Below are 22463 nucleotides of genomic sequence, written 5' to 3'. Positions count from 1 at the left end.
TATCATGTGAGTTCATTTTCAACTCTGAACAACAGAAAAATTAATTATATAAACATCAAAGAATTAAAAAATAAGTCTGATCTAAGAAAGTTATAAAGAGAATAAGGGTCCAAATTGGAATGTTGACTTTTATTATAAATTTTTGGAATTAACTATAAAAATAAATAACTTCTTGTGGGAAACCTATCTATTTTATAACAAGAAATACTTTATGATTTATGATACTAAGCAAAAACAAATGCAAGCCTAACCTTGATGTCAGGACTTACAAAATGACACAAAATGTTATAATACTGTAAACATTACAGGATATTTTTAAACAATGGAACTAGAAATTAATAATTAAAATGTCAATGCTATCTGTAATGAAGTTTAATTCCATGGATAGGTAAAGGTAAAGGTTCCCCTGCACATGCGTGCTAGTTGTTTCCAACTCTAGGGGCCAGTGCTCATCTCCGTTTCAAAGCCGAAGAGCCAGCGCTTGTCCGAGGACGTCTCCGTGGTCATGTGGCCGGCATGACTAGACACCAAAGGCGCATGGAACGCTGTTACCTTCCCACCGTAGTGGTCCCTATTTTTCTACTTGCATTTTTACGTGCTTTCGAATTGCTAGGTTGGCAGAAGCTGGGACGAGTAACAGGCGCTCACTCTGTTACACGGCACTCAGGATTCGACCCGCCAAACTGCCAACCCTCTGATCGACAATCTCAGTGTACTAAACCACAGAGCCATCACGTCCCTAATTCCATGGATAGAGTATGTCAAAAAGATGTTTATCAAGGAATGGCAGATCTGGAACAAATTTTGACAATACAGAGAAAAAACAAAAAGTGAAATTACAAATGACAGGCCAAGAAATAATCTGGGAAAGGACACTACACTGGATATATGAAAAACTCAATGAAGTTTTAAACATTAAAAGGGAAATACAAATGATAAACCAAGAGAATAACTTGGAAAATTGTTCTTATTGGATCTACAAAAGAGATTTGTTAAGTCTTGAAGAAGTCTGTGTGATGGGATAAATAAAATCAAAATGAAATCCCAAATGATATCTGATTAAATATTAAGATCATTACAAGCAGATAAAGATTAAAAATAAATAAAGATTTTTATTTATTTATTTGCAATCTTTGTGGATTTCTCCTGAAACCAGAATTGAAAAATTAATGTTTTATGGATTAGCTAATAGTTAAAAGATGGGAGAAAGAGATATATGTTTAATCTTTTTGTAGTTTAAGTGTTATTAAATTTATTTATGTTGGAAAGTTGGAAGTCTCTGCTTTATTTCCTTCCTGTTTATTATATTCTTTCTTTTCTCTTTTCTTTCTTTCCATTCTCTTCTCCTCCACTAAGTTTATTTATTTATTAAGTTTATTTGCTGCCCATATCACTGCAAAGCAAGTTGAACAATTTATAATTAAAATTACACAAAGTTTAGCTTGTATTAGTTTTTACCATTATTTATTTATTTATTTATTTATTTATTTATTTATTTATTTAACATATACCGCCCTTCTCCAGTAGGACCCAGGGCGGTTCACAAAGCAATTAAAACAACATTACAATACAAAAATTAATAACAATTAAAATAGATTAAATTTTCCTTAATTAAAATCTAAAACCCCTATGACTCTGATTAAAAATCCAATTACAATAAGTTAAAAAATTAAAAAATCCTCAGTCCTGGCCAGAAAGCTCAAAGAGCCAGGTCTTCAGGTCCTGGCGGAACGAACGAAAATCGGGGTAGTCCTAAGCTCTATGGGTAACTGGTTCCAAAGGGCAGGCGCGCCCACAGAGAAGGCCCTCCCCCTGGGTGTTGCCCGCCGGCAATCCTTTACCGGCGGCACCCTGAGAAGGCCCTCCCTGTGGGAGCGCACAGGACAAAGGGAACTTGATGCCGGCAGCAGGCATTCCCTCAGATATCCTGGACCCAAGCCATTTAGGGCTTTAAAGGTCATCACCAGCACCTTGAATCTCACCCGGAGGGCAACCGGAAGCCAATGCAGCTCGCGGAGCAGAGGTGTTATTTGGGAGTATCGGGAAGCCCCCATCACAACTCGCGCGGCTGCATTCTGCACCAGTTGAAGCCTCCGAGTGGTCCTCAAGGGCAGCCCCATGTAGAGAGCATTGCAGTAGTCTAACTGGGAGGTCACGAGCGCATGAGTGACTGTGCGCAAGGCATCTCGGTCCAGATAGGGCCGCAACTGGCACACCAGGTGAACCTGGGCAAAAGCCCCCCTGGTCACGGCTCCTATATGATCTTCAAGGCTGAGCTGCGAATCCAGGAGGACACCCAAGTTGCGAGCCCTATCGATGGAGGGTAACACCTCACCCCCCATCATTAAAGATGGAATAGAATGGTTCACTCGAGATGCGTGCACGCACAGCCACTCAGTCTTGGCAGGACTGAGTCTGAGCCCATTTCTCCCCATCCAAACCCGAACCACCTCCAGGCAACGGGACATCATGTCGAGGGCATCATTGAGTTGGTTTGGGGTAGAAAGAAAAAGTTGGGTATCATCGGCATACTTATGATACTCCACCCCAAAACCACAAATGATCTCACCCAGCGGCTTCATATAGATATTGAACAGGAGGGGAGAGAGGACCGACCCCTGAGGAACTCCACAAACAAGAGACCTCGGCGCGGACCTCTGCCCTCCCGTCAACACCGACTGCGAACGGCCCAAGAGGTAGGAGGAGAACCACTGCAAAACAATGCCCCCCACTCCCAACCCCCTGAGACGTCACAGCAGGATACCATGGTCGATGGTATCAAAAGCCGCTGACAGATCTAATAGGACTAGGACAGAGGAACAACCCCTGTCCCGAGCCCGCCAGAGATCATTCATCAGCGGGACCAATGCCGTCTCCGTGCTGTACCCGGGCCTGAAACCCGATTGGTATGGGTCAAGATAATCAGTTTCTTCCAGGAACAGAGGAAGCTGATGCGCCACCACACTCTCAACAACCTTCGCTAAAAAGCGAAGATTGGAGACTGGACGATAGTTATTCAAAATAGCTGGATCCAGGGCAGGCTTCTTGAGAAGGGGTCTCACCACCGCTTCCTTCAAGGCGGCGGGAAAGACACCCTCGCTCAAAGAAGCAGATATCACTGCCAGGAACCAGCCTCGTGTCTCCTCCTGAGCTGAATAAACCAGCCAGGAAGGGCACAGGTCCAATAAACAGGTGGTAGAGCTCAGCCTCCCCATAATCCTGTGCACCTTCTCAGGAGTCACAGGATCAAACTCAGTCCAAATAATACTCTCAAGACCACTCGATTCCTCCCCGTCAGACTCTGCCCAGTCAGAGTCCAAACCGGTCCGAATCTGAGTGATTTTGTCTGCCAGATGCTGGCTAAACTCTTCGGTCCACCCCTGCAAGGGCTCCTCCCCCACCTCCTGAGAAAGGAGGGAACGAGTTACTCTAAACAGGGTGGCCGGGAAATTATCTGCGGACGCGATGAGGGCAATGAAGTAATTAGACTTCGCCGTCCTCATCGCCGCGAGATAAGACCTAGTGAAAGATCTTATTTGCAATCGGTCAGATTCAGACTGGCTGGATCTCCAACAGCTCTCCAGACTCCGTCTCCGACGTTTCATCTCCCGTAGCTCCACAGAAAACCATGGAGCCCATCTGGATCTGCGCCGGATCAGGGGTTGCAAGGGTACAACCCGGTCAAGTGCCTCGGTGGCAGCCCTCTCCCAAGCTTCCACCAAGGCATCAGCTTTATAATTATAATTATCAGTTTTATAATTAAAACTCTTAATAAAAGTTTTATTTCACTAAAACTGAACAAATACAAAAGCTTTTGAGCATGAAGGAGTCTCTTTCAATCTATCCAGAAGTGAATAGGCAGCCAAGTGAACATGAACAGGAAGTTCCTTTGTACATAGTGCCAGAACTTGCCAAAACCTACCATGGCAATCAACCCAACTTTATGGCATTTCCTCTTGCCATGGGACTTCAAAATATATTTTTGCTGTTAAATCAATATTCCTCTAGCAGCATGGAAAAACTCTGGCATTTTTAGTTTCAAATCTTATCATGTCTTTATTTACTCTACTAGCACAAAGAAAAGTTATATTCATTCTCTAATAAAAAATATATATTTGGTATGAAACTGAAAATATTGAGAAGCGTAAATATCTTGTTTCAAAAATAATTGGACTGTGCTTATTTTTACTTTTTCCCTAACTTTATTATTATTTTCAGGCTATCACTGTGACAATTACCTCCTCTATCTTAATCTTTGTGGTAGCTGTGGCTTCATCACTCAGCTAGAGATTATGTAGTTATGGAATCACATAATGGAATCACAATACCAAGTCACAATAAGACTTCATAGAAGATAATGAGGTATAGATAATGAATGTGGTCTTATTATTTAATAAAGTAATAAATACCTCCAAAAAGAGGTATAAAAACCAACGATGAAAACAATAGTGAGATCTACTATTAAGAATGCATGCTACTCTGATGTAATTCTTACATATAAGTTCTCTTAATCTATTTCCTCTATCTGCATATTGCTTGAAAACTTGTATTTATGTAATTTTTTGCTGTTGAGATGTTTTACTACATCAATGTTATTTTCTGTACTTTTATTTTACTTTTAGAGCACCAGTTTGGTGTGGTGGTTAAGGTATCAGGTTAGAAACCAGAATACCATGAGTTCTAGTCCTGCCATAAAGGCACAAAGCCAGTTAGATGACCTTTGGCTAGTCATTTTCTCTCAACTCTAGAAAGGAGGCAATGGCAAACCACTTTGGAAAAACCTTGCCAAGAAAACTGCAAGGACTTGTCCAGGCAGTCTCCAAGGATAGAAAGAATGCTACTGAATCTGCAGAAGATAAGAAGAAACATGGTAGTTACCAATTCATTATAGCAATAGCACTCAGCCTTATATACCACTTCACAGAGCTTTACAGCCCTCTCTAAGCAGTTTATAGAGTCAGCATATTGCCTCCAAAAATCTGGGTCCTCATTTTACCGACCTTGGAAGGATGGAAGGATGAGTCAACCTCGAGTCGGTAAGAATCAAACTCCTGGCAATCATCAGAGTTAGCCTGCAATACTGCATTCTTTTAAAAAAAAAACAAAAAAAAAGTTTTATTAATTTTCTAATTTTACATCCAAAATATTTATGAAGCAATGTGGTGCGCATGACCATGATGGCTGTCTTCTGTTTCTGAGCTCCTAGGGAGGAATGGATTTCGGCTTTGTTGGGTGGCCATGGGAATTTTTTTTACCATTGTTTGGTCCCCATCCAGTCAGCTGAACTATCAGTGGAGCGTTAGCACACTCCCCCGTCGGGAAATGCCTGGAAATGGCAGAGGACGGAGGAGGAATCAGGAGGAGTAGAGAGGGCAGGTCTTGATCATACCATTTGGGGAGAGTTTGACCCTGTGACTCTGGATGATGTGGACAGGATCATGCGTAGACTGAGCACTACAAGTTGTTTACAGGACCCATGTCCCTCCTGGCTGGTTTTGGCCGCCGGGGAGGTGACAGGGGGCTGGCTCCAGGAAGTCGTCAATGCTTCTTTGATGGATGGTGTCTTTCCCCCCCGCCTTAAAAGAGGCCCCTCCTCAAGAAGCCTGCCCTGGACCCGGCCTCGTTGAATAACTACCGTCTTGTCTCCAACCTTCACTTTGTAGCGAAGGTTGTTGAGAGTGTTGTGGTGTGTCAGCTCCTGCAATTCCTGGATGAAGCGGACTATCTGGACCCGTACCAGTCTGGTTTCAGATCCGGCTACAGTACAGAAACGGCATTGGTCATCCATTGGTGGATGATCTCTGGCGGGCCCAGGACAGGGGCTGTTCCTCTGTCCTGGTCCTACTTGACTTCTCAGCGGCTTTTGATACCATCGATCATGGTATCCTGCTGCAACGGCTCGAGGAATTGGGAGTGGGAGGCACTGTTTTACGGTGGTTCTCCTACCACTCAGGCCGCTCGCAGTTTGTATTGGCAGGGGGACAGAGATCTACCCCAAGGCCCCTCACTTGTGGGGTGCCTCAGGGGTCGGTTCTCCCCCCCGTTTAATATCTATATGAAGCCGCTGGGTGAGATCATCCGTGGCTTTGGGGTGAGGTATCACCAATATGAGGATGATACCCAGTTGTTTATCTCCACCCCGAGCCAACCCAGTGATGTCCTTGACGTGATGTCCCGGTGCCTGGAGGCGATGCGGGTATGGATGGGAAGGAACAGGCTCAGGCTTAACCCCTCCAACACCGAGTGGCTGTGGATACTGGCATCTTGTATTGTCCAACAAGTTCCATCTCTTTTGATGGGGGGGAGGTATTGCCCCCCTCAGAAAGGAGTGGTGTAACATGGGAGTACCGAGATACTCCCATAAGCACCTGTGTAGCCGCATTTTGCACCAGTTGAAGCCTCCGGGTGCTGTTCAAGGCCAGCCCCATGTAAAGAGCATTGCAATAATCCAGGCGAGAAGTGATGAGGGCATGGGTAACCGTGCATAGGGCATCTCGGTCCAAAAAGGGGCGCAACTGATGCACTAGGCGAACCTGTGTGAAGGCCCCCCTGGTCAAGAATTAAACAATAAATGCAAAATTACAAGACAATTTAACCCAGTAAAAAGCCTAATTAAAAACCATAGTCAGTCCAGGCCCGCTTGTTGGAACAACCAGGTCTTCAGGTCACGGCGAAAGGACCGAAGGTCAGGGGCCATCCACAGCTCCGGGGGCAGTTCATTCCAGAGGGTCGGCGCACCCACAGAGAAGGCTCTCCCCCTGGGGGTCACCAGCTGACATTGCCTGGCCGATGGCACCCTGAGGAAGCCGACTGTGGGAGCGAACCAGGCGATGGGAGGTTGACAATGGCAGCAGGTGGTCTCGCAAGTACCCCGGGCCTAAGCAACTTGGGTGTCCTCCTGGATTCACAGCTTAATTTGGAAGATCATCTAACGGCCGTGACCAGGGGGGCCTTCACACAGGTTCGCCTAGTGCATCAGTTGCACCCCTTTTTGGACCGAGATGCCCTATGCACGGTTACCCATGCCCTCATCACTTCTCGCCTGGATTACTGCAATGCTCTTTACATGGGGCTGGCCTTGAACAGCACCCGGAGGCTTCAACTGGTGCAAAATGCGGCTACACAGGTGCTTATGGGAGTATCTCGGTACTCCCATGTTACACCACTCCTAAGCGAGCTGCATTGGCTTTGTTGTGCTTGATGGTGATTTTGGCTTTTGGCAGGGAGCGGCTTAGTGATCGGCTGATCTCTTCTTCTTCGGGCCAGAGGAGCTGCTCCGGATTAAACGGATGGCTGCCGCCCTTCTGCGATCACAAGGATGGCCTCCTCACAGTGGTCGCCCCTCCAGGGTGACTTTTGACCCTTTTCAGGGTCCTCCAAGGAAGAAAGATCAGATGGCGGGGAGAGCATTCTTCCCGCATATCCGCTGGTGCCACACGCACAGACCGGAAGCTGCAATACTGCATTCTAACCACTGCGCCACCATGGCTTTTCACAAATTATTTCACAGAAAGAAGGAAACAAGGAAAATCCATCACTAAATAAAGCAGTTGTTAGGCAAAATATCACATGTTCACACCACTTAGTGATGGCAGTATTAGTACTCCTGGTTGCGGTCATTTAGGCCAGGGCCTCAGACTTCCATTAGGCAAGGATCTCACACTTCTCCTGCCTTGCCAAACTCACCTCCTCTTCAATTCCTCCCACCAGCCAACCTCCCATTCCTGGTCATTTGGGGTAGGGGGGGGACAGCAGGGTAGGTAGCAAAGTTCAGAGATGTAATGAGTAGGGGGACAAGGGAAAAGATGCTTCTTAGGATACAATCCGACAAAAAAGGCAGGAACCCCTAATGGATTAATAGTCAGAGGAAGAAACCAAGAAAGGATGTGCCCCAATTATTCAGGTGGTTAAAAGTGGAGGTGGGAAGTTTATTCCTTAAGACTTGCAAGGTTCTGTTAATGTAGCATTACAATAAAGTATAATTAGCTCATCTTATAATGTTTATTGTTTCATTTACCTGAGAGGACTCATAAGGGTACCCAAAAGGGCAGAGATGAGGTAGGGGAAATAGATATGGGCAAGTTGCCAAGTACAGGTTGCCAAGCACCAAAACTTTGATTAGGCAACCATAGGGGCACTGCAATACCCCTAACTTTGAGCACCAGTTGTAATTAACATTTGTTCATACCATTGTACTTCAAAGAATTGCTGAATGAAGTGAGGACTATGAAAGCACAAAGCACCAATGACAAATTATGGTATTTAATACTGAAACTAAATAGCTGCCTCAAACTCTTATGCTATGAGTGACGTTGTAGGATCCTGTAATGTTGCTACAAAATTAACAATGGGAAAACAGAATAGATTTCTGGGTCTGTTTTAAAATTTGTTTTTTGTGGATATGAAAGTGTATTGTTGTTGTTTCAACAAATAAGCAGCTTCAGGTTTGTAAAACTTCTAGTAAAAGTTAGTTATATGTAATATCATGGGTATGCTTTTATCTGTTAGTGATAAATCGTTTACAGCTTTCTTTTCTATGTTTTTCTTACATTCCTGGTTACCAGTATGGCCTTTATTGATCAAGTTAAGTTTATAGTTTATAAAACTACAAACCAAGAGTATAATTCAAAATTGAAAAACTAAAATGTCCGCTATTCCTGGGTTTTCCCAACAACCATCCATAGGTTCCCTTCACTCTAGCCTGGAGCTTGGGTGAAGAGTCAGGTCCTGTTGGCCTTTCGGAAGGCTAAAAGATAAGGGTCTGCCACACTGCTGGGGTGGGGGGAATATTCCACACAATAGGGGCACTTACAGAAAGGACACATTATATCTCATTTTTCTCTGGAAGCTACATGCATATTACCACTACAATCTTCAATTTGTCCCATAATAATAAATCTGAGCAGTAGATTGAGCTAAAAGATAGGGATTGACTCAAGATCGTCATTGAGTTTAGCTGATAGTAGACTTGAATTGAGATCTCCTGGTCCTAGTTTAATATCTCAGCCACTACACCATTTGGCAAGGGCAGACAGCTTTCACACTGTTGTTGAGAAAACTTCATGGACCAGAATTCAAAATGCACTGACAGGTCGATTAAGAAAAAAATACTGACAAATTGATGACATTAAATTACCAAATTTCAAAGAAACAGAAGCCAAGTGAGATACAAAACTTGATTAAGTTGTCTCCACAATTGGTCTTTCATGAATTTAAACATTCTTTTCCATGATAAGGGAAAGGCTAAAATGCCAAATGATGTTTTTAACTGATTCCTCTTTATTTGCCAAATGTTCATTTACTCATTGTTCCACAAAAATGTCCAACCAGCAAGATATTCAGCAATGCAGGTAAAGGTGTAGTAACCTTTAATCTTCTTAAATCTGTAATCATTTGTTGTGTTCCACAAAATTCAGAATCCAGTGCTATCAGTTTTTCTTGCATTAAGACCTTTCCTTCATCTGAAAAGTTGAATTATCTACATTTGATTACATACATCAGGCTACTAAGTTTAAGAAACATGTTTTTATCATATTTATGTTATGATCACACAAATAACTTTGTATGTCGTATGAATGTATGTGTAATTAATATGTCCTTTCAGTTCAGGATTAGGTTCCAACATAGTGCAATATGTTCAATTGGTTATATTTTTCTACTATTGAATTAATTCTACTACTGCTTAATAGAAACTACTCAACTAAAGTGGCATAACTAAAGTTACTTTCATTTAACTAATGTTTTTGTCCTCCTTGGTGGAGCAGGAAATTGAAAATCTGAATCACATTGTATAAACCAATATTCAAATATTATAAAGTTGGTCAATACCAGGAAGAGTATGTAACTATTTATATCTATCCCTACTTCTGGGACCGGTGTTTGCCAAAAAAAAATAATAATAATGGCAAAGATTAATGCTTTACCACAGAAAGAAAGTGTACACAAAGTCATTTACAAGCTGAGTCACCCTAAAGTATTGCATATTAAAATATAGAATTATAAACAAGCTCTTAAAATACTATAATTTATTATGTGATACAATGTGATACCAGCAAACTAACTTAGTATCATAGAAAATGAGATCTGGTACTTAGATTAGATCCTTTATAACAGGGGTTCCCAATCCTCGGTCTGTGAAGTGGTACTGGGCCACAGCCAGTTAGGCACGCAACAATTCTACAGGGGTCTGGGCAGGGGTAGGAGAGGGGCAGGGCAGAAACGGGCTTGTTCAGTGCAAGGATTCTCTAGTGGCTGCACTTGCAAGTGGCTTGCAACATCTGAGCTCAGCGTCCTTCCTCCTCTTCCTCCTCCTGCTTCTTGTACTCTCTCTTCTTCTACCTCCTCCTCCTCCTCCTCTTCCTGCTTTTTCTTCCTCCTCTTCTTTCTCACTTTCCTCCTGTCCCTCTCCCGGCACCCAGCTGAGGCTCATGCTTCCTTCGCGCAAGTCTCCAAGTTTGCAAGGCAAGCATGCACCAGCCCAGCTTGCAACCAGGGGCTTCCCCAAAGCCTCATTGGAGGGGATTCCCCCCCCCCCCCGGTATGTGTTTGTGAGGGTGCTTTCTCAGGGTGCAAACAGGGACAAGGTGTAGCTACCATTCACTTTAAGCACTGCATCTTCAAGGGAATCTCTCTTTAGTTTGCACCTTTTCTAAGACTACTGACTTTCTTTGCTTTTGTTTTGTTGGTGCTCCAGGTGCCTCATGTTTTGGCAATTTCCTGCCTGATTTTTGTGGTTTAATTTGTTGTGTGTGTGTGTGTCCATACTCCTTTTTTTGTGCAGCTCTCAAGTTTGCAAGCCAAGCAGGCTCCTACCCAGCTTGCAATGGGGGAGGGGGGAGGGGAGAAGCTACATTTCCCCTTAAGCACTGTCTCTCCAAGGGAATCCCTCTCTCATCTACACCTTTTCCAAGGCTGCTGGGTTTGCACAGTACTCTCTAAAGAAAAAAATGTACCCAAGCAAGCTGTGGGACATTAAAGAAATTAGGGAGTGAGAAAAACACTATGAAGAATGAAGAAGAATGTCTGCTGACATTAAGCTATAGAAATGATTGCAAATTAGGTAAAAGGTAAAGGTTCCCCCGCACATGTGTGCTAGTCATTTCCGACTCTAGGGGCCAGTGCTCATCTCCGTTTCAAAGTCGAAGAGCCAGCGCTTGTCCGAGGACGTCTCCGTGGTCATGTGGCCGGCATGACTGGACACCAAAGGCACACGGAACGCTGTTACCTTCCCACCGGAGTGGTCCCTATTTTTCTACTTGCATTTTTACGTGCTTTCGAACTGCTAGGTTGGCAGAAGCTGGGACAAGTAACAGGCACTCACTCTGTTACGCGGCACTCAGGATTCGACACGCTAAACTGCTGACCTTCTGATCGACAAGCTCAGCCTCCTAACCCACTGAGCCACCGCGTCCCTTGATTGCAAATTACCACATTTTAAAATAAGGGGACATAGTTGTTGAAAGATCTTATGTATTGACTCTTTAACACAGTACTATAGAAACAAACAACATAGTGATTCAACATTTTTAGTTTCTTCCCATTTTTTCTTCTAGTCTTACAACAATGTTGGATATTTTGTCAGTTGATTTAAACTGAAGCTTCTAATATTCACAAAATATTAAAATCAATTTTAGCTTGGTACCAGATAAACTAAATAGTCTGTTAACGTCAATATTAGAACTGAAATCAAGGTTATATGATTTCAGTACAAGTATCTCCCTGTACAGGCTCTACATGGTAAGATCAGTGTTGCCAGTTCTTTTTCAGCACCAGCATGTCTGCACCTCACCATTTCCTGCATTTACTTATTTCTCTCATCTAGAAAGAAGACTTCTCCCTCCATCCTCATAACTTCATATGAGAGAGAGAGAGAGATAATTCTAGGTTCGACACAAAATTTGTACAAAACTACAACACCTTATATTGACAGTTTATATATACAACAGTATGGAGCTCTTTAACGAACTAGGAAACCTTAAAATGCTAAAAAAAGAATCCTTAGATAACATGGCATATTTATGTTGTTTTCAGAAACTAAATTTCTGCAAATTTACTGCAACAGGAACTTCACTGAAAATAAAAACAACCAAAGTGGGAATGTGACTCATTCTTACAACACACTTCAAAGAATACTACACAAAAGGAAATGGAAAGTGGAAAATATTCTAAAGTAATGGAAAAATACATAAGAGCTAACTAGACATTCATGTATGCCAATAAGACAGTTTTCCTACACGTAAAATCAAGAAGAATTGGATCCAAATCAAAATATTTCACAGGCAGATACTCTTTCATCATCCAAGCAATCCAATAAGCTTTGAGATTATTTTCGAAAAACAAACAATAAATCCATTGTCAAATTTATTATCAATTATTCAAACATTATTCTGAAATTATTTTAAGAATTATATGGCAGCTAACATTCCTGCCGTTGTCTCATTGATTTTAATCCCACTATTGATCTTTCAGGTTCAAATACCTGAAAATTGTCAGGAGTTTACAAGAACCTTTCCTGAAAGTTTCTATCTCCACCATCAACACACAGCTTCACCAAAGGTTGATTTATTAAAAATTCCATAGCATTTACAAAACTGCTACAGTATCAGTGGCTTTGAAATGTATGCTTATATGGCTTTCTACAATACTACTTGCCATTTCATTCTGGGTAAGCTCCATGAATATAGCTGAAGATACCACTTCACCACTACCTCATCAAATTACATTTCCTATTTTCACTTGTTTCCTTGTTATACCATCATACTGGTATACGATACTGTTCATACTTCTTCAGCTTTTCATTTGTGCTCTAAACATCTGATGTAGTTTACTTCTGTCAAACCATGTTCTCGACATGTTCCTAACAAACACTATGTTCCCGACAAACAAATGCAATGGGCACTTCTAATTTTTCAAGCAAATCTAATGTTTTATGCTCAAATTTACACTTTTTGTACTTACCTTTGAGGGCCTTCAATCCATGAAAGAACTGCAATCGCCAACAGTTTGAGGTTTTTTTCCTTCCCACCTTTGAAACCAACACTTCGAGTTTTCCTGTTCTCTAGTACTAAACTTACATTTTAACTTCCAACACACATCAGTTACCATATGCCAAGATGTCCAACAACATTGCACGCACAAAAGAAAAAAAACATGGACATGTGGAGATACAACCAGTGTCCGGACTACTTCAGAAATCACACTTTTTCCACTGTTTGCATAGATAAGGTATGAAGTGTGTACAATAGTATGAAGAGCAGCAAAGTAATTATCTGCTTCCATATTGCACAACTATTCCAATGACACCATAGAGTACTCTGAATATATAGCATCAAATAATTTAGCCACATAGAAGTGTAAATTAAAGTACAAAAATGCCATTCAACATTCTGAAGCAACTATGTCCCTAATCAAAAGACCGAGTGCATATCAAAAATAATTAATTTTTTCATAAAGGAAATTTTAACTTAAACAGAGGATTATTTATTCTGGATTTCAGATTAAAAAGATCATTTCCCATTTCTTTTCAGGCAGAAACATGACCTGAGCATACATCTGTATTTGCTTTGGGTGAACACTAACATTTTAATCTGCTAAGAAGCTTGAAGACATGAAGTAGACTGGAATACCACTTCAGTAAATTCAATGAATTATGTGATTACTTAATTAAAATAATAATACAATACACAAGTTCTATTACAGTATAGGTAAAGGTAAAGGTAAAGGTTCCCCCGCACATGTGTGCTAGTCGTTTCCGACTCTAGGGGCCGGTGCTCATCTCCGTTTCAAAGCCGAAGAGCCAGCGCTTGTCCGAGGACGTCTCCGTGGTCATGTGGCCGGCATGACTAGACGCCAAAGGCGCACGGAACGCTGTTACCTTCCCACTGTAGTGGTCCCTATTTTTCTACTTGCATTTTTACGTGCTTTCGAACTGCTAGGTTGGCAGAAGCTGGGACGAGTAACAGGCGCTCACTCTGTTACACGGCACTCGGGATTCGACCCGCCAAACTGCCGACATTCTGATCGACAAGCTCAGCGTCCTAACCCACTGAGCCACCGTGTCCCTCTATTACAGTATACAACTTGCCAAATCCACCATAAAAATGCAAACAATTATCAGTCCAAAGGTTAAGTAAATCAGATAAAAGAACAAAGGCCAACTCACTAATGGCAGAAACATGATCATAAGAAAATAATAATGAAATAACTGTAAAACAAGAGTAAAAAAAAGCTTGGGAAAACTACTTTACGTTGCAGTGGTAGTAACAAAAATATCTATTTTACCCCTAATTTTGACTGTTCTAATCATAGTAGATTCTGAGCAGCTATGTATATGTATTAACAGCAACTGAATCAAAAATAATAAAAATATGAACCAAAATAGTTTTCTGCATAAGGTTAATTTGAATTTCACTCTAAAAAGTACAAATAATTTCTTCCAACAAAATGTTATGAGATACACTCTGTAAGATTTAAATACTTACATTTTTTAAATGTTGCTTTTGCTGACAATAAGGCAGATCTTAGCAGAAAGTATCCCAGATAATTAGTATTTCTCTTCTGGTAGAATGCTCATTTACTTTTTCATTATCATTAGACAACACAGGGTAGGCCGGTTTTAGAACTATATTCATTTTCTCTTTGGGAAGAAGGCTATGTGCTGTGTTACAACCAACATTTACAGTAGTAGTAGTAGTAGTAGTAGTAGTAGTAGTAGTAGTAGTAGTAATTGCAATGGAGTTTGGCTTGGACAAATGTGCCACACTTACTCTCAAACAAAGAAAAGTAGTGAAAACTGAAGGAATAAAGATGCCCCACGAAAATAACATTAAGAGTCTGGATGAGGAAGATTACTACAAATACTTGGGTATCCTTCAAGCTGACATCATCAAGCACCCTGAAGTCAAGAAAAAGATTAGAGGTGAATACATCAAGAGAGTGAAGAAGATCTTAAAGTCCAAACTCAATGGAGGAAATACCGTGAAGGCAATCAACACCTGGGCAACTCCAGTCATTAGATACACAGCTGGAATAGTGGACTGGACTCAAGCAGAACTAAAAGAAATTGATAGGAAGACCAGAAAAATAATGACAATGAATCATGCCCTTCATCCACACAATGACATTGACAGACTCTATCTACCAAGGCAAATAGGTAGACGTGGAATGCTGCAAGTACATCAGATGGTTGAAGAAGAAAAAATGGCTTTGGAAGAATATCTGAAAGACAATGATGAAGATCCACTGAAATTAGTATATCAGAAAGACTTACTGACTACTGGAGAGACCAAACTGGCCTACAAGAAAAACCAAATGAAGAACAGAATAGAGGCATGGGAAGAAAAAAGCACTACATGGCCAGTACATTTAAATAATAGCTGGAAAAGCAAATAACAAGACCTAGCAATGGCTAAGAGCAGGAAAGTTGAAGAAAGAGACCGAGGGACTAATTCTAGCTGCACAAGACAAATTCTTAAGGACAAATGCATACAAAGTCAAAATTGAGAAGACAGCAACAGACAGTAAGTGCCGCCTATGCAAAGAAGCTGAAGAAACAGTGGACCACCTGGTAAGCTGCTGCAAGAAGATCGCATAGACTACAAGCAGCGGCATTACAAAGTAGCAACAATGGTACACTGAAAGATCTGCAAGAAATATAATTTGCCTGTAAGCAAAAATTGGTGGGATCATAAAATAGAGAAAGTCATAGAAAATGATAAAGTTAAACTGCTCTGGGACTTCAGAATTCAAACAGACAAGCACCTGCAAACATAACACCCCAGACTTAACAAATGTCGATAAGAAAGACAAAAAAGTCTGGATAGTGGACATGGCAGTGCCTGGAGACAGCAGAATAGACAAGAAAGAACTGGAGAAGATAACAAAATACAAAGACCTACAAATAGAAATAGAAAGACTGTGGCAAAGGCAAGCAAGGGTAGTACCAATAGTAATAGGCGCCTTGGGTGCAATCCCAAAACAACTGGAGCACCACTTGAACACCATTGGCATTTACAAATTTGCCATTAGTCAATTGCAAAAGGCGGCCTTACTAGGAACTGCTTTTATCCTGCAACGATATCTATAATACCATCAAACATCCACATCTGCCTATCCCAGGTTCTTGGTAAGGACTCGATACGTAGACAAAAATGCCAAATCCAGTCTGAATATCTGGCAGACTGCGATGATATAATAATAATAATAATAATGATAATGATAATAATAATAGTAATATTGTTGGAAGGGACCTTGGAGGTCTTCTAGTCCAACCCCCTGCTCAGGCAGGAAACCCTATGCCATTTCAGACAAATGGTTGTCCAGTCTCTTCTTAAAAACTTCCAGTGTTGGAGCATTCACAACTTCTGGAGGCAGGTTGTTCCACTGATTAATTGTTCTAATTATCAGGAAATTTCTCCTTAGTTCTAGGTTGCTTCTCTCTTTGGTTAGTTTCCATCTGTTGCTTCTTGTTCTGCCTTCAGGTGCTTTGGAGAATAGCTTGATTCCCTCTTGTTTGTGGCAGCCCCTGAGATATTGGAACACTGCTATCATGTCACCCCTAGACCTTCTGTTCATTAAACTAGATATACCCAGGGTATGATATGCTGCAGAATAGATGTAAATTTTCCTTTGATTCTTATAATACTTCCAACTTGGACACAGGACAAAGGTTACTTTGACAGATTTGATTAACTTGTTTTGAGATTCCCTACAAAGGTGATCTTGCTGGGCATTTTGACAAGTGATCATATTCTAACCCTACCTAATTTTGTAAGTAAACTTTACATTTCTTATCAGTTACAAGATACTGCTCAAAATTCAGCATACGATTGCCTCCTCTCAAGATCGTTTCAATAAGAAATGGCTATATACAACTATGCATTTCACTTATAGCAAAAAGTTACACAAATAATATAAAAAACAATCCAGTACAATACAATCTAAAATGTCAGGTTACAAAATAGAATGTATAATAATCTGCCATTTATATTTTAAAAAATGTTTTTACTTTGAAAATAAACTTCAACTTACCTGTTCTTTTTGAGGTACTAAAAATTCAATAACTTCTTCCATCATAACTGATTTATGTAATTGTTGACTATCTTCCATGTGTATTTCATCCTGTAAATTTTCACTAATACTGAAACGCAATGATTTTTTTCCTGCTTCACATTTACTTACTAACGAAGAATGTATGCATTTTACTGACATGCCCAAGCAATTCGGAATGAAAGTATGCAAAGTAAATTGATTGTAGATTTTTTGTAAACAAGGAAGCCAATGCATGTTGGAGATAAAGTTGCTTGAAGGACAGGATGTAAATACTAGTAACAAATTAGTACATATATCAATCTGAAAGAAAGCAGCAGAAATCATTAGTTTATACAATACAGTCAATAAGAAAGAAGAACCATAATTAAATTACCAAAGAGAGTGTTTACAAGGGGCTACTTAATACTACTGCTAATCCTTCTATTTAAATGTACATTCATTAAAAAACACATTGAAATAATCAGAATCAAATAATTACTGTCACAATTCTAAAGATGGATAAGGACTCTGAAATATAGTACATAATTTAATTATGGATACTTTTTGTTTATAGGAACTCTGCAGCTGTAACATTCTCTCCTTGGAGAGTTCTAGATCTCATACACTTTTGAAAACTTCTTTATTCCACAAGGTATTCTATTAACAATGTTTATGTTCTTATATATGCACGGATATTCTTCCGTTGGCTTAGTTTTTTTAGATTTATCACTTTTTATACTAGTTATTTATTATCATTTATAATCCACTTCCTACTCATAAGAGAAAAGTAATTAACAGTAAGTTTCTTAACAGCAGTCCAAATCATTATTAAAACTTGTTGTTGTTGTTGTTAGTTGCGAAGTCGTGTCCGACCCATCGCGACCCCATGGATAACATTCCTTCAGGCCTTCCTGTCCTCTACCATCTTCTGGAGTCCATTTAGGCTCACGCCTACTGCTTCAGTGACTCCATCCAGCCACCTCATTCTGTTGTCCCCTTCTTCTCTTGCCCTCAACCTTTCCCAGCATATTAAAACTACCCCTCCCCAAATCCTAAGTTCTTCCCTTAAAATGGAAAAAACCCATGAGCACTGAGTATAACCTGCCTTGGTGTTTGTTTTTTTTAAATGCTATTACAAGCTATGAATGAAATGAGATTAAGAGGTCCATATATTATATTATTGATTAAGCAGTATTGTTATGGCCAGTATAAATAATAGATGAGGAGGACCAAGAATTAGCTATATATGATACTGATTAAGCAGCTGTATAGTCATGACCACATAGGACAAGACCATAATGGTAGCCTCCACCCAATTAACCTTGCAACATATAAACATAAATTAATAGTGAGGTCAATGCAGTAGTCACTAATAAAAGTGAAGGAAAAAAGCTAATTCTTTTGTAAAATAATCCATATTAATGGTTACTTCAATCACTGTCTAATAAAAAATCCATACTTTATACCTTATTTTTTTAATCTACCTGGAATCTTCCCCCAACAAGCTTCAATGGATGACCCAAGGAAAAACTTTTCCTACACTATATATAATTTAATCAATCATTTTCAAACTTCCTCTCACTTTGCCTTAAATGCACTTAACTGATGATACGGCTTGTAATATCCCTTTCAATGAAGTTGAAAAGAAAGAGCATGCAAAAATTACAAAGTAGACAGAATCAAGGCCTTGTAAAGCAAATTCCAGCTTCCACAGAAAATTTAAACAGAGTATTTGCAATAGAGCAAATACTCAGCAATTTGTCCTATCCAAACATTCATGAAAAGGACAGGAATAAACAAATAGACGTGTAAGGGACCAATAAATAATTGTCTTGCTTTTCATGAATTCATTTTAAATGTCATCCTGTTACGTGGTCATAAAATGCATTCCAAGTGAAAGGATGCTGAAAAGATATTTGGAAAGAGTCACTTGTTGACAGAGGGAGAGGAGAAAAAAGCTGCTATCAAATGACTGAATTAAGTCATTTGAAGATGCGTATGTTTATTATCTGTTACAACTGTTGTGTCAACTGCTTTTAGCCCATAAAATACACAAGGCTCATCATCATTCAAGTCCAGGGTGACTGCCAATTGCCTCACTTCACCCATAATTAAGAAACGTGTTCGACACTTTATTAGCGCTGAAAAGGGATCCTGTGTTTGGGTTTAAGACCATTTGGGGAATTACCATTTATTAATCTACACCTCCATTATTTTTGCAGGCAGCTTTTAATTTGGCAGGTGCTTTTAAAACGCTCGACAAAAACAACGCTTTCTCGTAAATGCAGAAAACAGATCTCTGACGTTATTCACTGGAAGGAGTGGGAGAATACCGTATCTGACCATCATCGCCATTTCCTTTGCAATTAGGACTCCTAAGGGAAGGATACTTTATTGTAGGATTGCAAATGTATGCATCTGAAGGACACCACGAACCTTTTCTCCCCAAACGCTCGCTTGTCTCACCCATCCTAGGTTTTAGGAAGACATCATTCTAAGGCGGTCCTCTCGGCGTTAGATGAGGCTTCCGCCTCTTAGGTTCTCCGTTGCAGCTGGCGGAGGCAGGTGGGCTGCCAAAAGCCTTCCCCCCCTGGAACAAAGCCTCGCCGCTTTCAGTTCCACTTTCCCAAACAGCAACCAAACCAAATCAAATACTGTGCGTTTATTTATTTAGTGGCAGAAACCAAAACTTATGGGGCATTACTCGTTTCTGGCCCTTCTCTCCACGCGTGTTTGAAAAGTGCTAGATCCAGGCAAAAATACAAACGCACCTGCTTTGATTTCGCACCGGTTTTAAATTACAATTAGCCACGTGCTCTTCCATTAAGAAAAAAAACTTAATGAATTCGGCAGGACTGAATCCCAGTTAACAGGTTTACAGTAGGAGTCCACACGTTCAGCGTCTGCTAGATTGCTCTGCTCTTTCTTCATGGCATTAACTCCCTGCATTTTTTTGCGTAAGCTTCACTTATTTTTATAATGTTCCCTTATTATAACTGGCCATCCCAAATCAATATGTAAAAGGATTATCACCAGCAGATGGTACATTCTATTAGTCTTTAATATCTCTGAAACGCTATAATATATTCTATGATGTGTATGCTGGGAGAAGGGGCTGATGAAGAAAATTATTCGATATTCATGGCTGCTTGTAAATAAGTATTTTTTTCAAGGATAAAACCAAAAGGCACGAAACCTCTCCTTCTCTAATTGCCTGACCATTCATAAGCTGCAACAATATCCTGTTAGGGGCCCTCGCCGACACTTGTCATAGACAAGAACAGTTCCAATGGGTCACTCATTAACAATCAACCTATAGGCTCATCCTGCTTCAATTTCACTAATTTACTTACAATCAAACTTGTATGCTACCCAAGCTTTCTATGCCCCAATAGTTCTGCCGACTGCCTGCTAAAGAATTGTCTGTAATGGTGGGTCGCCTATTTAATTTTTGTTATACAAATCTCGTTGTAAACCCATTCACCAACTGTCTCAACCCCTCCCCCAGTTACTTACATACAAGTAGCTACTATCGCGTTAGTGTACTACACATAATCATATTCTCTCCCACTTCCTATTAACTGCTTCAGAGCGACGACTGTAATTCGAGTAATCGGAAGTGTGGTATATATTTATGCTAAGCAAATACCCCGCCCATAGTAAACTAAATGTGGGGAAGGGTATTAAGTTAGGAGCTGAAAAGCAGTGAGTAAAGAGTTAATGTACGCATCGCAGTCACAGGGCTCCTCTGTGGCTTTCCTTCCTTTTTGTAATAAATGTACCTTTCAGATTGAGCACGTGTCTGTCACACAACACATACTCTGAATTCCAGTGCTCTTGCAGAAGCTTCAGACTCCCTAACATCAAGGCTATCGGTTTTCAAATGAAAATGCACGTAATCCATCAGCAAGCCTATATACGTGTTTCAATTTAGAAACTTGTAGAGGAAACGCCCCGCCCTTCAGCACACTAGCGGGCGACCAATTCAGTCCGTAGAGAAACTGCTTAAAGTCATCTACACTTAAAGAGACACGCAGAGTAAAAAGAATTCAGTGCGGGTTGGGCCAGAACCGCATTAGGAATAATTCCCACGAAAGGCAGGCAGTATTGTTGAGTCATTATAATTAGGATACTGGGATAAACTATGCCGCTTGAACAAATTAAACAAACGATTAAGAAAGATTGGTCTTTGCTTCTTATACACTCAAGTGCATAAGGTGCTGGTAATAACCTATAAAGCCCTAAAAGGCTTGGGTCCGGGATACCTGAGGGAACACCTGCTGCCAGCATCAAGCTCCCTTCGTCCAGTGTGCTCCCACAGGGAGGGTCTTCTCAGGGTGCCGCTGGTAAAAGATTGCCGGCGGGTAACACCCAGGGGGAGGGCCTTCTCAGTGGGTGCGCCTGCCCTCTGGAACCAGCTGCCCGTGGAGCTGAGGACTGCCCCCCCACCCACCTCCATTCATTCCGCCGGGACCTGAAGACCTGGCTCTTCAAGCTCTCTGGCCCAGGCTGAGAATTTTAATTTTAATTGGGGGCTTTTACTTTTTCAGGGACTGTTGTAATTTTTTAAATCCTTTTAAACTTTTGTATTTCTTGTTTTAATTACCCTGTAAAGCGCCCTGAGTCCTTCGGGAAAGGGCGGTATACAAATCTAATTAAATATATATATATATTTGAATAATTTGCACAAATAATGAGCTGTCATAAGTTGACTAGTTCCTGTGGATAAGCCCTGAGCCGGGCCAAAACAGGAATGAAAGAGTTAATTAGCAAGGTCCATTCAAAAAGCCTTGACAAATACTTAAAACATATATATATATATATATATATATATATATATATATATATATATATATATATATATATATATATATATATATATATATATATATATATATATATATATATATATATATATATATATATATATATATATATATATATATATATATATATATATATATATATATATATATTCTATGTGATCTGTCCATCAAAAGAAAAAATAGAATGATTACATTGAAATGACAGCAATCCAAGACTTGTTTCATTCAACTTTTTCGTTTGGTTTGTTTCCCCACACACACACACACACACACACAACCACCTTCTTCAGCACCTTCATTAATCCTGCTAAAGGTGATTATTGTCCTCCCCCCCCCCCAATTCCTTGCGCAAAAACGAAAAAAAATGTCTTAAGCGACCCATTCCCGTTTTTGAAAGCACGTCTCTTCTTCCTTCCAGCTTCCCTTCCAAACTAACTTCCCCGTTCCATCCATAGAGAAAAGCAGCCCATTTTTCCCTTTCCTCGAAAGACGGCTCGAGCATGTTTTGGGCGATGGGAAAAGACGGGTCCTCTTTTAGACCAAAATTCATACTCCGTCCCGTCAGCAGCGCAACTATGACGTTTCTCAGTCCTAAACCAATCAGAAGCG

General features: G+C 40.5%; 1 protein-coding gene across 3 annotated transcripts in view; it reads right to left on the bottom strand.

Moving 5' to 3' along the window:
- The window catches only part of METTL15 (methyltransferase 15, mitochondrial 12S rRNA N4-cytidine), an 88781-nt gene extending 67830 nt beyond the window's left edge, over positions 1 to 20951 (bottom strand). The window contains exons 1-2 of one of the 3 annotated variants that reach the window (XM_083362421.1): positions 20811 to 20951; positions 17029 to 17349 (exon numbers count right to left, since the gene is read on the bottom strand). In XM_083362421.1, coding sequence (XP_083218547.1) covers positions 17029 to 17283 — 255 coding nt within the window. In that variant the 5' untranslated portion in view covers positions 17284 to 17349; positions 20811 to 20951. Of the gene's footprint in view, positions 1 to 17028; positions 17350 to 19464; positions 19630 to 20810 lie in introns of those variants that run through there. The other 2 variants (XM_083362420.1, XM_083362422.1) reach the window with 2 other exon arrangements.
- Between the last annotated feature and the right edge of the window lie 1512 nt (positions 20952 to 22463).

The sequence above is a fragment of the Vipera ursinii genome (assembly GCF_947247035.1).
Source record: "Vipera ursinii genome assembly, chromosome: 1".
Taxonomy (NCBI): domain Eukaryota; kingdom Metazoa; phylum Chordata; class Lepidosauria; order Squamata; family Viperidae; genus Vipera; species Vipera ursinii.
This window is presented reverse-complemented; position numbering and strand designations above follow the sequence as displayed.